The sequence below is a fragment of the Electrophorus electricus genome, chromosome 8, assembly GCF_041902795.1.
Source record: "Electrophorus electricus isolate QZ-2024a chromosome 8, ASM4190279v1, whole genome shotgun sequence".
NCBI lineage: Eukaryota > Metazoa > Chordata > Actinopteri > Gymnotiformes > Gymnotidae > Electrophorus > Electrophorus electricus.
The window spans coordinates 31,232,331-31,250,000 of record NC_137504.1 but is presented as its reverse complement, the minus strand read 5'-3'; the positions used below and the strand labels follow the sequence as shown (position 1 = coordinate 31,250,000).

Genomic DNA, 17,670 nt, shown 5'->3' with positions numbered 1-17,670 from the left:
TCTCCATCCCCCGCATGCAGAACGCACCGAAACTGCCCTTGTTTGGGTGTGTTCTGACACAACTCTGTGTGTCTGAGATTCATCGGCATATGTAAGGCAATCCAGTGAGTGAGATGAGCAGATCCAGCGGGCTATGCTCCCCAATTGAGAGACAATCCAAGAAACATCGGTCACACACACACCCCTACACACCAACCAAGATCGGCCCCAGCCCAACGCAAGGTGGAAGAGAGCACGTGAGAGACAGACCCAGAGTCAGGTAAAATAACGTAAACAACGGAAAATGTCGGTATTACAACAAAATGAAGCGTTAATGTTATACACACACACAAACCCACTGCAGGGGCAAACCTCTCAGGGTCATAACACGCACTTCGTTAAGGTACGTACGATTGCGTTAAGCTTTACCCAACATGGGTAACATGACTAGCCACTTCACCTCAGGACTGGAGGACCTCTGGCTACAATCTCTGGTCCATCAGTCATAGGACGGGCTCTGTACGCACACGTTCTGTGGTTAGAAGAACAAGATTAACCTAATTATAGAGAAAACGGATTTCAGCTCCCTGGGGCTTTGAGAGAGAGTGAGAGTTAGTCAGGGAGTTAATGAATGAGAGGGCGAGAGAGGGAGAGGGAGAACTGAGAGAGAGAGAGAACTGGCCAAATAAGGAGATCCAGTGAGCGCTTCCAAACGCGCGGGGAGTCGTCACGGCAGGGCCGCCTCTCTCACGTCCACGCCACACTCAAGGGCCCATCAAGCGTCCTGGACTCTGGGCCATGCTTTCATAAACACGCCTCCTTCTGAAACTTCAGCGGAACCATGCTGGCCTCTGGCCCCTGCCCTTCCCCGCAATGCTGCCCGCTCTTGTGCGGAAGCCCCACCCCCTCCTTGCCCCCACACACAACCAAAGATTGGGTGCTTTATGGCAGACGTATATGATGCTGTTTCAGATTTTACCTGATGTGTCTTTACCAAGGTCTGGGACTCATCGTTAGGTAAAACAGGTCATACAATCAATGCAGCGTAGAATACCCATAATCCTTCTGTTTGGCAGAACACAGGAACATTGCAAATTGCATTTCATTTCTGTCCTTAAAATGTTGGCCAACATTAAATATTCTATCACAAGTTTCATATGGAAAGACTAGTCTTCAGTCTAAGGCTGGGTAACTACAAAGAGAATTCATCTTGATTTTTTTCAAATTCAAAGATGATTCTAAATAGCGATTTAATTTTTTTTAGTCCTCGTATAATGCCGTTGAAAAATAACAAACTTTGGGTGTGTAAAAATAATAATCGACTCAATCTATAGCAGGCAAGTAATGAAAAAAAATGCTTCTTTTAAATATCAGTAACAAATTGTTCGAGTACAACAAAACTCTGCTGGAATAAAAGCAATAGTTTCTTATTTTTATTTATTTATTTTGATGACATCCATTTAAGAATGCCACTACATCAGTCATTTCAACCTGATGCTCTTCATGTCAAATGGAACAGCACTAGTAACTGAAGCAGATAAACACTCTTGTGGCAGTGCTTTTCCCTGCAGTCCACCGTGCCTTTACACTTGTCATCCTGTCTTGTGTCGTCAGCTGCTGTAATCATCTCTGTTTTCTGGCTATGTCTTTGTCTAAGGGCTATCAGACTACAAACTGTGTTGAGGTTAATGAGACTGGATGAGCCCTAAATAAATGTTGCCCATCGCCCTGTGCCACGTGCCCTGTGCCACCACTAAAGTGAGATGTCCACCCCTTTTCTACAAGCTAGTGCACAGAACTAGCTCTCGGATATCACATTTTGAAAATCATCTTACAACGTTAATTTGAACGAAACAAAAAACACTGCCCAGCACTACTTCAGTTGTTTTAAAGAAACAATCTCTTGGCATCTGGATGGGGCCACCGCAGTGAGAATAACTGTCACACCTACTTACTGCATGGAGGGAGTCTGGACTAGCGCCATTCTCTGATTGCAAGGACATGGTTAACCTGGACATGGTTTAAAAGGACAGGGGAACAAATGTAGCCATACACCAGCACAGCCATATCTGGCATAAGGGACACGTGCCATAGCCAGCCTCTGCCCTGCCTTAGGCTCCGCCCCCCCGTGCGGGCTACACCCTCACAGAGGGAAAAGAGCCAAAAAGAACCTTGCAGGCCACAAGTGAATTACACGACTGAAGACCGAGCGCGTGTTCCGCGTGTCTCACTAATCTGGATGGGATGAACGCGGCTTCGCATTTGGTTCAAATTAAGAGCACGTGGCTGAATCAGCAGTCTGGGAAAACCCTCGGGCCCAGAGCGGCACCCGAGTTGTTCAGCGCTTCCACACACGCGTCCCGCGTCAACCCAGCTAACGGAGCGTCTGTCCGGCCACGCGTGAAGGGCTCAGTCTCTGAAATTCCCATTCCCTACTTCACTCCAAATCCACTCACTGCATTGGTCATCAAAGGGGTCAGACAGGTTTTTTTTCCCCTCTCTCGGCCAGTAAGAGATGCATACCGGTCCTGCAGCGTCTCGCTGCTCGGTCGGTTTGCGCTTTGGATGAAACCTTCTAGACAGACCACTGCACCCAACTGAAAGCATGCACACACACAGACACACTCCCCCCCCACAAACACCCAGGTTGGGGTGGCCATTTGTCAGCAAAGCTTTATCTCCTGTGTAGCTTTTTATATGCCGAAGTCTGGCCGCTGTAAGGCGCATGTGTGCGTATGTGTGTGTGTGTATATATATCTGTGTGTGTGTATGTGTGTGTGTGTGTGCGCGCATCTGTGCGTGTGTGTGTGCATGCGCGTGTGTGTGTGTATTTTCTACAGAATAGGTTTTTCCAACCGGCAACTAACTGTATGACCAAACTAAAAAAAGAAAGTGTTGATTACACTGCTCTATTCCCTGCACCCCCCCCCCACCGCCTCATCAGTTCTCACTCGTTTCTCCTCTTCTTTCATGTTCTCCTTCGTTCTTCAGCTTCTGTTCCACTGCTCTTTACATAACCCTCTCTCCAGCTGTCTCACCCACACACTCCCCCTCGTCTCTCTCTCCCTGATCGTCACTATAAAGTGAAAATTGAATCCCCCCCCCCCCATTTCAACAAGATTAAACACCACGCCAGCAGAGCCTAGCGTAAGGTAAGAGAGTGTGTGTGTGTGTGAGAAACAAAACAACTCATCCTCCTAGGTCTTCTCTCTCTCTTTCATCAGGTTAATGATTGGGGAGGTGAAAACCCATTACAAGATGAATATGTTTTTGTAGAAGTAATACATGTGAGTAAGGGTGGGGTACACACACACACACACACACACACACACACACACACACACTTTACTCCCCTTAACCAGTACATCTGAGAAATGATAGTGACGAGAGAGCAGAAGTCAAAGTCAGAAGGGTGTGTGCAAGTGCCGTTAAAATCAAAGGAGTTTTAAAGACATTATAGGCCAGCATTGTCACCTATATATATTTTTTTAATTATTTATTTTAGTTCTGAATAAGAATCAGAAAGATTGGAATTTGAGTTTATTTTGCTTAAAATAAACAAATATTTAAGACATTTCCCAAAGGTTTATGCAGTGATCTGCTTTACTCCTTGATGTGAGCGAGTATGAACTTCCAGACAGAACGGTGCAGCCTCCCAAACCTCCAGCTGAACAGAAAAGCTATTTAAGGCATCCTACCCTATGGCAGTAAAGCATATGTCGATATTTTCTCAAATAAACACACTGCATGTTGGAAGGAGCTGACTCCAGCCCAGTTACGAGCACCTTTGCCACCATACACACACCCACGTGCAGTCAGACACACACAGGCCCACACACACGTACAAATGTGTGGCACACAGAGTCAAAGCTGTACATGTGTGTGTGCACACATGCATATTTACATACAAACAGGAATGCGCACACACACACAGACACACACACACACCCGACAGAATTGATTCAATAATAAGTGAATAAATGTGCGTTATCTGTTATGTTAGGTAAATGAAAACCTCTCTATGTAGTTTCACCATGGCTTGAGCGCATTTCCGTGGGGTGGAGAGGGGTACACACACTCACACTCAAATGCAAGCAGCCACAGCAGACCAGATGTTTACAACCTGCCAACCAGGCAGGACAACAATACAAGCCATAAACACACGGAAAATGGCTGTGTGTGTCCAGCCAAGATTCATGTACCATTAGGGAATGAGTGAGCAAGTGTGTGTGTGTGTGTGTGTGTGTGTGTGTGTGTGTGTGTGTGTGTGTGTGTGTGTGTGGTGTTTGTGCGTGCATGCACATGAGCAAGAGAGGCAGAAAGACAGAGAGAGAGCGCACGAGAGAGACAGACACAGAGAGAGAGAGAGAGAGAGAGAGTGAGAGTGAGTGAGACACAGAGAGAGCGCACGAGAGAGACAGACAGACAGACACACAGAGAGAGAGACACAGACACAGAGAGAGAGACACACACAGACAGACAGAGACACAGACACAGAGCGAGAGAGAGACAGACAGAGACAGAGAGAGAGACAGAGAGAGAGAGGAGAGAGAGAGATGCTGTAGGGTACTCTTGTCCTCCCTGTAACTGCTTGGTTCTCAGAATGACCTGCACCCTCTGCGTGTGTGATGAGTAGAGGCAATATATAGTGAGACCAAACCACTGGATCTCTCTCTCTCACGCAGCTAAAAGAATACTGGTCCTTCTGAAAGGGGGACCACACACACACACACACACACACACACAAATACTGCGCCAGGAACATCACAGTATAACCTCCAGTGAGGCCCAGCAGGATGTGGGTCCTGCACCAACCTCTCCACTCCCAGCATGGCTCCATACAAACAGAACCATTCACTAGCCTCATGCACCTACAACTACTGTACACCCACCCTGAGCAGCACAATATTAAATGTTCAGAGAAAGAGAGCGAGCGAGAGAGAGAGAGGTTTAAACTACAGTGTATGATCTGAATGATATGTATAGAACCCTAATTGCAGACTTCAGTACTGTTTCAGAGATCTGTAAACACTCAAGAAAACACATGAGTGTAGCACTGTGCGTGTGTGTGTGTGTGTGTGTGTGCGCGTGGGGCATCTGTGGTCAGCCTTTTTTTAAGGCTTACATAAGTACTGTGAATACACGCTGGCCACCTTCTTAAACACACGATGTCGTCTCCTGTTCTACATTGACAGCAGGCTGTGTGGATGCAGCCTGGCTTGAGGCGTCCAGATATCATCTGGGTTGGCCAACTGATTCATGACTACACTTGACTACACACGGGTGTCTACAAAAGAAACCTGATAACTCCCGACGAATTCGGAACGAATACATCTTACCCGCCACCCTCCTGGTTCATCGAGGGACCCCAGGTTCCAGTGTTCAGGTGCCTGGTGACTTTAAATCATCTATTGGCAATCAGTTTAAACCCGTCCGAGCGTTAACCTACTGCATGGTGTCGGACCGGTATGCAAAATGTTCACAGTTACTGCAGCATGACTTATAATCTGTTAATAAAGCAGTCCTTAACCCTCATCCTGCTAAACTTATTACCCGACTGATTGCGCTGCCCATTAGACCTCGTGGTGTGAATTGTTTAAGTAACCAGAAAATAAACAAACACAAAAACCCAATTAAATAACACGATATTATATTTGCTCCCAACAACGAGGCCTGATCAACGTGTCCAGATGACAAGGCAGAAAGAGTTCGAATTGGGTTAAAAATTAAGCAGAGGTAGAGAAACTATCCGTTTTGGACAGTCAATTTGTTCCCCAAACGGTAAAAGAGATGGGACGGAAGGAGGTGACAGCTGCCCCGCGGACAGCAGGTGCGGCACCGGACTCGCCGTGCGCCGGCGGTACCTCTGCTGCAGCCCGTTCCGCCCTAAAGCCCCCTCCCGCGCGCTACTGTACTTCACGAAAGACGGCAAGAGCCCCCCAACCCACGGCACGCGAGACGCCACGGACACGAAGACGCCTGACCGCGCGCATCCTCCCGTGCGTCGCGTGGATCCGGCGAAGACGGAGAGAGACCGAGAGACGCGAAAGAGAAGGAGGGAGAACGAGGAAGCGGGTGGACAGAAATAAGACACGGACAGCGGAAACCTCGCAGTTGACGCTATGCAACACAAAGCACGCGAGTCAGCCCTGCAGTCACACGCGCAGAGCCGTTCAGTTGAGTTAGAGAGAAATGGGCAAGGCGACAAGCTCGAAATAAAAAGGCAAAACACTATAAATGTAACTAACGAAACCCAAACGCTCAAAACAGAGGATTGTCCATTTTGCTGCAGCAGCGTGAGCTACTTACATGTATGCTGGCGATAGCGGAGAGGACCTGGACGTTTTCAGGACGGGGACGGGAAATTTCCAGCTGACGGGGGAACCGCTTTTCCATTTCAAAGGCATGTTTTATCGTCAGCAGCTCCGGGCTAAGGCGGCGAAGAGCGATCCCACGGACAGGCTTCCAGCGGGGGCTTCCATGCCGTTCAGCCCCGGAGCGAAAGCGCTGTGGAGGAGAGGGACGGTACGGAGCTCGGCCGGCGGCTTCGTGGAAGGTAGCGGCAGAAGCTAAAATGTTGTTCGGCTTGAGAAGGAGCGAGGGGAGGCAAGAGCATCTACTCCTCAGCCAAAGGCTGGCAGAGCCGACGTGCGGGGCATCTCCTCAACGCGAGGGATGGAGAAGGAGCGATGGATGGGGGGGAGGGGGGTGTGGAGAGACGCGAGGAGGAAGGCAGGGGAGGAGAATTCACCCGGGCCTGAGACGGTGGATGGTGCCACCTTGACTGAGGGGAAGCCGACTGCAGTGGCGAGCTGTTATACGGAGGTTTGAAGAGGAGGGAGGGAGGGAGGGAGGGAGAGAGAGAGAGAGAGGGAGAGAGAGAGAGAAAGAGAAAGGGAAAGAGAGTGTTTGTGTGTGTGTGAGGAGAGAGAGAGAGACCGCACCATGAGAGATGCTGGTTCTGAATGCAGCTATGAATGCGGAGAAAAGTGCAAACGTGTGTAGTAAGAGATCAAACAATCACATACTGCGAGTTCAAACGAATTAAAATCACGAGGAAAGAACGAAAATCTCCGTTCTGTTAACATATCAGGGTTAGCCGAACACTTCCCAGGACACGGATTATTTGGAGCAGTTAATTCCCAAACATTTCTTCCGTTACACGGGCTGACTGCAGGTCAGGCGGCCACTTCGCTCGCGCGCGCGCAGGCGTCCTTTGACTTGCCATGCCTTCGCGCGTGCCGATTTCGGAAACGGCGTCAAACGACTGCACGTGAGAGAGAAAAAGAGGCTTCCCGCTTTTGTAGGTGCCTCTTGCTCTGCGCACTGGAGAAACCAAGTGAAGCAGGATAAACCAGTGAATTTATTAACACACAAACAGCTGAACCTGGCTGGCGCAGTGGTAAGACAAGGTGGCAAATCCCAGCTAATTCTATTAGACATATAATACAGCCACACGCAGCAGAGAAGCAGAGCTATGTACATTTACGCCTGTGTGTATTCTTTGCGCGGGCGTGTGTGTGAGTGTGTGTGTGTGTGTGAGAGAGAGAGAGATCTATTTAGAGACTGTGCGAGTCAGGTCCTTATAAGAGTGAGTGCCTATTACATCCATTGGACACAGGTGAACACAGAGCTTGTACCCTCTGCTGGACATACAAGGCACTGAACGTCGACAGACAGACCGACACGTGCGCACGCGCACGCACGCACCCCTCTACCCATTCCCAGTTTAATTGAGTGCTAAATGTGTAGTGTGGGAGAGGTGTGCCTATTGCTAGGCCTCTATTATTAGAGGTGAATAAGAGAGCGCAGGCATGGCGTGGAGACCACCACCACCACCTAAGAGATGTTCCGTCTTGTGTGCGTTCGGTGGACGTAGCTCACTTCTGAAGGAGCCTGGCCATTAGCACTGAGGATCCCATTACAGCATACGTTTGAGCCGCAAACGAACACGACAAACCACACTTAGGGGTTATTAGAATTTATTATGTTTCTTTACACACACGCGCGCGTGCGTTTAACAGCTCTGGTGAAATGCCTCATTCAGAACTTCCAACCTTGCTATAATGGAATATAATTACGAGTGTGCAATCATGCAATTTCCCGGCTCGCGTTCACTCCAAGCCACGCTGACAAGAGACTTCTCGCCGTCGGGTGGATTTGGCTTTTTAAGAAAACGAGCTAAGCGCCTCCCGGCTCCCATACATGTGGCCAGGGCCGCAGCCTAACACTCGCCTCACTGCGGCACTTTCAGCTGGTCCTTGTGAAGCATTTGACTAAAAGCCGATGACGTACATGCACATCCTGAGAGTGGTGTCCCCTAGGGCCTCCCGCAACATGTGCGCTACCATCTCTCCCGCTCCCATGACATCTGAGCCACTCGTCAGCTAATTAACGAGGTCTTTGTGGATTTTAAATGGGTGTGTCAGAGCAGACGATGACACTAAACTGTGTGATAGTCTCTGACAGCTGGAAGATGGACCATTTACTGACAAACTGTGAACAAAAGTTATGACTATTTTTTGAGAGAGACCAGAGACCCAGGACATAGGCCAAACACGAAAGGCACTTGGGTATAAAAAGATTTGTAAAGCATAGCTATGGTAATCCACTAGCCTTTATTAAATGAGCGCTGTGTATGAAACCAAGTCAGCACACCCAGTCTTACTTACACAGCTGCATTTCACAGGTGACTCAGACAGGGAAGAGCTAAAGGTTGATGTGTGAAAGAACTGTTTTTAAACTGTGATGAATGCGCAAGTGTGAGGAATGGGGGTGTGGGGCATTGGCGTGAGGAACGGGTCTAGCCCTACAAAAGGTGTGTGTCATGTACACACACACACACACACACACACACACACACACACACACACACACACACACACACACACACACACACAATGTTGGATGACTTATCGTGCGGAATATTTTTGGCAAAGATCAAAGAAAATCCACAATTAATCCACATTTATCATTTTCAAAGCAGTTTTGAGAACAAGCGAGTGAACCAGTGTGAGAGTAAGAAAGGGAGCATGGGATATAAAGAGTGAGTATGAGGGAGAGAGAGAGATGAAGAAAGAGTAAGAGATGGTGTGAGGGAGCAAGATAAATGTTCTTTCACGATACTCTGAGAGAGTGAGAAAAAGGGTGCAAGAGAGCAGGTGAACTTTAACCCATTTAAGTAAAACATAAAAAAATGCCAGTGTTGGTCAACAGGGATTAAAAGAGCAACAAGGCATGTGAAAAGAGAGTATAACTGGAAGAGAGCAAGACACTGCCACCACACAGCCTAGCTGATGAAAGCTGACAGAGTTACAAGGCACGTTCGGCATTATCCAACACACAAGGATAAAACTGATGACCTGTTGAAATGAAACGTTCAAAATCAGGAGCTAGCATTTGCGCTAATGCCAGTGAGCAGTGATCTCACCAGAAGAGGCAAACTCATTCTGTAGAAGTAAGCAATCCAACATTCATTTGTAGATGAATTAATTCATTCATTTGTCGGGGATAAATACTAAGTACTATGTGTTAAATATTATTAGCATCGCACAGCAAAGCAAGCCCACAAAACACTACCTCATACTCTCATGTCCCCATCAACCGAAGTGTTTCAAGGATAACTGCTAAATTTCTAACACAAAAAATGTAGTTTTTGAGAAACTGAAGGAAAAAAATGTAAGTTTGAACATTAAAACAGCAGCATTAGCGTGGCCTGACTCTCCAGAGGAGTCTCAAACGAGGCAGGTCAGGCTTTATGTCATCTGTAGTTTGGTTTCACTGTTCTGTGATCAGCTTCTTTAGTCACTACCTCACAGTAGTTTTGTTTCAAAATAAATTTGAAACAAAAAATCTAAAATCTAAAGCCATCTGTGAAGTATTTTTTTTATCCCAAATCTTTAAAAAAAAGTCTATCAAATCATGATCACAGAATCTGAAATCATATCAAACTTGCAGATGCACACACTGTTCTGTCCCTAGTCCACTCCACACAGCAGGCAGAACGCACCTGGCGTTTAAACTGATCTAGGATCAGAAATGTACAAAGTTTTGCAATTAACCGTTAACAGAAGAAAGGTAGAAAAGCTGCTGCTGGTTCACTTCTCTCTCCCTTTCTCCCCTGCTCTGCCCATCTTCCCAACTCCCTCTACATCCCGCTCTCTCGCCTGTTAGCACTGCAGTTGCAAGGACAGGCGTGCCACAGATGGATGCCAGTATTACCCTGCTCTCAGAGGAAACCTACCCACAAGCACTTTAGTTTGCTACTTTGTACATATGTGTGTATGTGTGTGTGTGTGTGTGTATGTGTGAGTGACAGAGCGAGTGAGAAAGAGTCTAACATCCAAATCCATCCCTCAGGCATATTCTTTATTCTGCTTTGGCCTTGTGTTTCCATCTCCGTTAGACACACAGTACAGTGTGGTAAGTATTGCTTAGCAACCCAACACTTACAAGCTAGCAGACAACCAGTAAAAGCCATGTCAGGATAACAGCGATGACGACAGCGACAGCAACAGCCAGCAAACACACACACACACGCGTGCGCGCATGTGGAGACGATTTGGATTTAAAGATGCTTTTTAGAAGAATGGCTACAGGCTTTGTGAGAGTGAGAGAAGTGAAAATGAGAAAATGATCTAAAATGAGAAAGAGAACAGCTGAAACAACAGCAAACTGACAGAGCACACGCACACACACACAGAACATTATTATCCTTTGTGTGTGTGTGTGTGTGTGTGTGTATACTCTGTAGATCTCTGGGAGAAAGAGTTTGCTGACTATTAAGATCAATCCACTCACACAGAACATTCTAGAAGGCATACAAAACAGGCTGCCTAATGCACAGATATAAATAATCCAACACACATACATATACACATGCTCACACACCTCGAGGGTCTGAGTCACCACTACAAACACACACCGCCCCAGTACCATACACAAGCACACTGTTCCTACTCAAGTGCATCTCCAGACACAGTAAAGGATAAACAGTAATCTTTCCTTTAAAGCCTGATTCATTTGGGCCTTGCTCAAAGAAACGCCTTTGTTTTGCCTTCCGACGGGTCCGGGGAGCGAAGCAGCTCTAACGCCTCTGAGCACATTTAAACTCCACGGGGCACAGGACAGCGCGCGACGCTGCGAGCTCAGGCCAGGGCCAGCCACCTCCTGCCCCACCTCCTGCCCCACCCCCGGCTGTCCGTCTGTCTGTCTGTCTGTCGGTCGGTGCGTCCGGTCTGACCGCATTCTGCCCTGAGGGAGGAATGCACTGTTGCTGGTGACAGGAACAGGCAGCGACTCCGGGCTGTCACAGAGTCAACAGTGCAGTGGCAGCCAGTCAGAGGAGCTCGGTGCTCTCTGTGACTCAGTGTCTCCTCTCAAACCACATTACAGGTCCGGAGCCGCAGACGGCAGAGAGACAGAGGGGTTCCGCTTCCAATAGGACTGCAGCTTGTTCTAGTTTTTCATGATTAGCAATCTAAAAAATAAAAAAGTGTAAAAAATAATAACACCAAACTTTTTTTTTGCTTTATAGATGGACAGCCAGACAGATGTACGCGCGCTCGCACACACGCACACACACACACACACACACACACACACACACACACACACACACACACACACACACCAAGTTAATGTAGACTTTACAAATTTATAAAGTGAAGAGTACAGATAGGACTGTTCCTCATTTGTGTGGTGTGGTGTGTGTGTACGTATTGGGTTTGTCGACTAGCTTATAAAGACCTAGATGACCTAATTGTAATAAAAGCTTTGTTTTGGTTTTACTCTGACTGTAGAGGAAGGCTTGTTTTGGTTTGTATGGTGGCTGGTTAAGGCTGGAAGTGTATGCTCAACACACGGTCATGCTTAGTCTGCTTACAGTAGTGTGCGCATGTGCGCTTGTAAGACAGAAACGCAGACAGAGAGGCAGCCAGACGGACAAAAAAGACCAGCAAACTAAGAAAACCATGACAAAGTAAAACAGAAAAGCAAAACAGTGCTTACCAGAAAAACAGTCATCTTACACCATGTCCATAATAAAGTGTGTGCATGCGTACAGACTGTGGTATCCATGTGCAAAGTCTGCATGTGAATGAGGGAGAGGAGAGGAGAGGGAAACGTACATTGCACAGTACCTGTCGTGCAGTCCCATGGACAGGGTGTCTCCTCGGTGCACAGGGTAGTCCATGCCCGCGCGCTCAACCACAGGGGACCTGTGCAACAGGGCGGAACAGCTACTGAGCACGTGCGGAACCCACCAACCACAGGCCGTTCACTGCTTTCAGGGTGCGTCATACATTTTTCAGGGTTAACCTGCACTTCCTAACACAAGGATGGCACCACACAGAGAGTTCACACGCAATCAGTCCATTTAACCATTAAAGAAATTTGATGGAACTAATTCAAAATTCCCACTCAGAGAAACCGCAAACTCCTTAAAAATAAGTGTGACGTGAGGTACCAAAGAAGGATCTCCAACAAGGTGCTAAACCCTGATCGCAGAGCTGGACAGACCAGCAGGGGTTAAAGGGGCAGGGCTTAAGGGCGCAGCCTCCCTCAGTTGCCCAGCGCACGCAGGCATGTGTGTTTAATTACGGGCTGGAACAGAGGCGTCGGGAGAGCAGAGCTCCACCCACACACGCACAGCAGATCAGAGCTTCCCAGCCCTTTCGGCCTCAGATTGAAGGGCCGAGTGGAAACTCTCCGGGCACCGCCTCTCCGTGCTCCGTGACCCCTATCCCCGTGTCTGCCCGCTCCACCGGTGGAGGCCTCGCAGCATACGGCACTGCTATTAATATTCCACTGCTCATATTTTGGGGGCGTTGTCTGCCATCTGTGACACAGGGCACCCCTCTGATTTACATGACTGGGGTTCACCATGGGGAGAGAGAGAGAGAGAGAGAGAGAGAATATGAGGAAAAACCTGGTCCTAAGCAAGCAAAACAGTGTCAATACTTAATGGAAACACTTCCTGTCATTCATGTATAATGGCCCACGGGAACCCGGTAAGGCTTGCCAACCAGAAAGACTTTTATCCACACTCATCAGCTGCCGGCAGTTGTAAGACGGTCTTCACACCGCAGAGGTAGGCATGTAAACCATAGCCCGTCACCGCATCTCTGAACCCTGCCAGCACCTGTCCTCCAACATGGTGGACCGGCCCACCCACTGGTCCGCTCTCGCTTCAGACGTCTGGCAGCGACGTGCAACCCAGAGACGTGTTTATGGGAGGCTATAATGAGCTGCTTTATTTATAAGGTGTGTCTCTGGACAGGATTATAGCTGGGAAAGAAAACGATGTCCTTCTACTCCGGTATCAAAGAGGAAGCAGTGTGGTAGAAGCAGTGTGGTGGCAGTAAAGATAATCCACGTTAACACCTTCAACCGGGCACTCGGAACTGCATTACCAACGGGCAGCTGCATTTGGCTCACGGTCTGGCGCAGAGGCAACTTGCATATCAGTATGACAGTACGGTTCTCCCTTGGGGGTCAAACCCAAGACTCTGTTGTTGCTAGCACCTTACCTGCTCTACCACTTGAGCTACAGGGACACACAACGTGTATGTGTGTCTGTGTTCACAGTGTTAACCTGTCACAATTAAGACAGAAATAAAGTCCAAGCATAGACCGTTCACACGGCAAGCCACGGTTCCGGAAACACTTAGAAACAGGATTTGAGCACGTTAACCAGCTCGACAGCTCAGGGAAGCCACCACATTGCCTTGGCAACCACAGTGCCTTGGCAATGGGCAGAGGTCACCGTAGTGCGAGGATGAGCTTTGCTAAGCTAGCTGAAGGCTGACAAGCACACTAGCTGGCACGAAAATGTGGCTCTGCTCTGACTACAGTGACAAACGCAGAGTAGACTTGGAGAACTAAACCCAAGACAAAAGTAAACACACACACACACACACACACACACACACACACACACACACACACAAACACACACACACACACACACACACACACATTCCCTTTCTTAAATAATTCAAAGGTCTGCTTTTTAGAAGCAAGAAAACAGACAGTCCTCTCTCCCAACCTCTACATCATGCTCACATCCCCTCCATTCTCTCACTAGCCATGTAAGTGCTGTCAAAAGCTGAAACCCTATTAGCAAAAAGAGAATAACAGCAACAGACATAATTACACGAACCATATAAAAGGAGGCTCGCTCAGTGGTGAGGTCATCCCAATGCTTAGCATCTGTTCTTTCATGTGGCACACACCTGCAGACTTCATTGAGGGGAGGAAAAAATTCACAGAGAGCAGGCGATTGAAGCCAAAAAAGCTTAAATAAGCCTAACCGTGATTTGAGCAGAACTGCACTTTCAGTACACAGGACAGGAATCACATTCCTAAGCCATTTAGCAATCTGGAGATTTACCCAAATCTTATTGGTGAGATGTCCTAAGACAACATATTAAGGGTCTGGAAAATGTAAAATATAAACCAGCTCAGTCATCAAGTCCGATACAACTGAGATTTTTTTTTTACGTGAGAAAACAATACACCAGAAGTACAAATACACTCGGTGTTGGAGAGGAACTGCACTTTTTTACAGGATTACTGTTCAGATAAATACCCCAGCAACTGGACAAAGGCAGCGTATTCTGAGGACACCATAACCAGCCTCGGCGCCTGCGAGTTCTCACCACAAGGCCAGCCTTTCACGGAAAGGTTTACCAACTGGGAAGGGTGCAGCCACTTAATCGTGATCATGCAGATATCCTCTCCCTCAGAACGTGCACCTTTTGGCCTAAAACAAGGACCCGACTGCACCAAATCAAGTTCATTCCTAATATTCAAAAACTGCCCCTTTAGCCGCTGCCAAACGTAAATCACGCGTTAGCCTGTTAAAACCTGGTTCTACACAACAATGCCACTAGCATTCTTATAATATGAAACTTTGCATTATGGTGTACCAAAATAACATTGGCGATGGGAAACGTTAGGTCAGCACATATTACATCACCATCATGATTAACCATTAAAGAGGTGATAAGTTGGTTTTTTTGCGTGTGTTTTTTAAGTTCCGAAGCAGGAGTTCCACACGGCGCCTCTGCAGTTCCCTCCCTAGTGCCACACGCTTCTTCCCCGGCAACACGCAGGCTGACGGACAAGGCCATATGGGCTGGGTCACGGCACCAGACTTCAGCTGTGGCTGACGACAAGGCGGCAAGGCCTGTATTTAACAGTGGGTCTTACTCAGGAGCACTTTTACTCAAATAGCAACCCCACTTTGTGACAGAGCAGACTCAATTACAAGTAACCACTAGGCAGCAGGGAAGAGAGTTTTTAAAAGGTGTGTGCAGAGTCTGCTGGATTTGTAACGACGCTAACGCTTCTGAATACTGGTGTGGCACCTCAGACCTTTAAGGGATTCGAAGCGAAAAAGGTCAACATAGCTAACACAATTAAAACAAAACCTGGAAGCAAGATTAGACTTCAAAATCCTAACATATAAGACTTAGTCTTTCGTCTTTTTATTCCAACATGACTAACCAACTCTGCGTCATTCATAATTTACAATTCATTCATAATTGTCCTTTCTGGTGGGAGATGTGTTACTTCGACAGGAGGACTCACATTATGGGAGGGGGGAAAGAAAAGGAAAACGCGCTTTCCGTCATGCGAGATCATGAGCTCACCCTCCATCCTTCTAAGAAGGATCGAGTAACATGGCAGGCATGAAGGAGGCACATAGCTCCTATTCTCAGAGCTCCTCTGGGCCTGCGGGCTCTGGGTAGAATAGCTTGTTTTTAGATTTCGGGGGTCGCGTGACCATGTTATGTCCAAAACAACACATGTTGGGCACTTCAACTCTGTACCTCTGCTACAAAGTGTTTATCCCCAATTAAATTAAAAAAGGAAAAGAAAACATGGTACTATAGGCCAGCTGGAGCTTCACTAACTTTCCAATAACTGTCCTAATTCTGAATACCCAAGAACAGAGACCACAGAGAGGCCTGTGGCTATAATACCCCATGTTTGCCTACAGTTGGTTACTTTTACACACAGATGAATAGCGTTTGCACAATGGTAGTTAATGGTACAGACTGTCTTGTATGGGCTTAGGACTAGGACTAAGATTTGGGTCGCTTTTTCCACGACACATTATTTTCCATCCTTTGCACTGAAGAATCCCACGGCATCCTTAACACCGACAACCCAATAACAACCGACACAGCTGGAGAGGGCATGAACAATAACCAGGAAAATATATGATGCGTCAATAAACATGTTCGCCTGACTTACTTGATGGGTTAATGTTTGTCATAGTTTTTCCTTCTTACACCAACACCTTGAGAATTCCGATACAGAGTGAAAATAAACTGGCACTATCCAAGAATAATTAGTGATTCTTCACTGACTCACACACCATCAGCAGCAACACGACCGTCTCTAGCAATTATATACCAGTTAAAACCACTTTACAGGCAAACCGAGCAAATTACACCGTACCCTGACGACGGGGAAAGAGCAGAAACGCACTGGGACGGCGTTTGCCATGATACCAGACAGGTCTTAGTCCTTGCTTTAATGGTCAGACCTGTCAAGAGTTTGATTTTACTCCGCTCCCTGCGACGTGTCTGCTTTTGGTCGTTCCCCAACTTCTGAAAGTTGACTGGCTAAGATAGCCCGACAACCTAACCCGACGACAGCTAACGCTGTCATGTCGGTGGCCCATCGTCTTATACATTTCCAACACGACAGCAGGTACGATTGCCAGACTCCGCTAACTTTGCCGGCCGTCGGGATTTGGTGAAAGGACACACAACGAGCAGCATGGCTACGTTTCCTTACATCGCCTTTCCAGCTACATTTAGCTACACAGCAGCTTAGCTTTATGTAATGTTTGCCATGGAAAAGATCTATGACCTTAGGTGACCTTGTTAACCATAATACCACACAAGAAAACTTTAAATTTTTCATTCGTTTACCTGCAGTAACGGGATTTGCCCTTATTTTCTTCCAAAACCCTCAAATCCACTCCACTCATGGACCTCTCTTTGACCCGCCTCTATAATTCTCATTGGCTGTGGTCACAAGGGAATTGCGCTGCGCACGACGCCAATTGGCCTGCGTGACTGTCAATCAATGCCAGACGCTCAAAAACTTCCGTCGCCGAAAGTAGTTCATTGCGCAGCTGTGATGTGATTCAATGATTGGTTGATTCAACAAGCGCCAAGTAGTAATACCTAAGGGCTTAAATCCTATGAAATTAAGACATCGCTCCGCTGCATACGAATCTGCCTCGGCTGAAAAATAGTCGCTGTCAATGGAATAATCATTTTTACAGAGCTGCACTTCGTTTCAGCCGCATTCCTGAGTGTAAATCCCGCTGAGCTCGACCTGGCCGTCATAAGAGTTTCCCAGCGGATATTCTCAGAGTATAGGTTGGATGGCATGAGTTCCGTGAAAGCCCTGCAGTACAGACGAGTTTGACATTCCTGGTGCACGGTGGGAATCGTGCTGTTTGGCGGGTTTTACTGAAAGATTTAAAGCATGCCGACATGGTCCCCTCAGTATAGTCTGTAGCTGTACAAAATGTTGCTTTAGCAGTAGCCTGACTGGGTTATTTATTTCAGGCTACAAAATATAAAATGATCTATCTATCTGTAAGTGTATATGTCTGTCCGTCCACCCCTAAGTAAATAATCTAAATCTCTATATTGAGTGTAT

The 17,670-nt window shown here is 47.3% G+C and overlaps 1 protein-coding gene across 5 annotated transcripts in view; it reads right to left on the bottom strand.

Annotated features, from left to right (window-relative positions):
- Window positions 1–17,027, bottom strand: part of klhl13 (kelch-like family member 13) — a 36,415-nt gene extending 19,388 nt beyond the window's left edge. The window contains exons 1-2 of one of the 5 annotated variants that reach the window (XM_027030059.3): window positions 16,929–17,023; window positions 12,108–12,197 (exon numbers count right to left, since the gene is read on the bottom strand). In XM_027030059.3, the coding sequence (XP_026885860.1) occupies window positions 12,108–12,197; window positions 16,929–16,987 (149 nt within the window). In that variant the 5' untranslated portion in view covers window positions 16,988–17,023. Of the gene's footprint in view, window positions 1–6,288; window positions 6,771–12,107; window positions 12,198–16,449; window positions 16,469–16,928 lie in introns of those variants that run through there. The other 4 variants (XM_027030060.3, XM_081720046.1, XM_027030063.3 and 1 more) reach the window with 4 other exon arrangements.
- Between the last annotated feature and the right edge of the window lie 643 nt (window positions 17,028–17,670).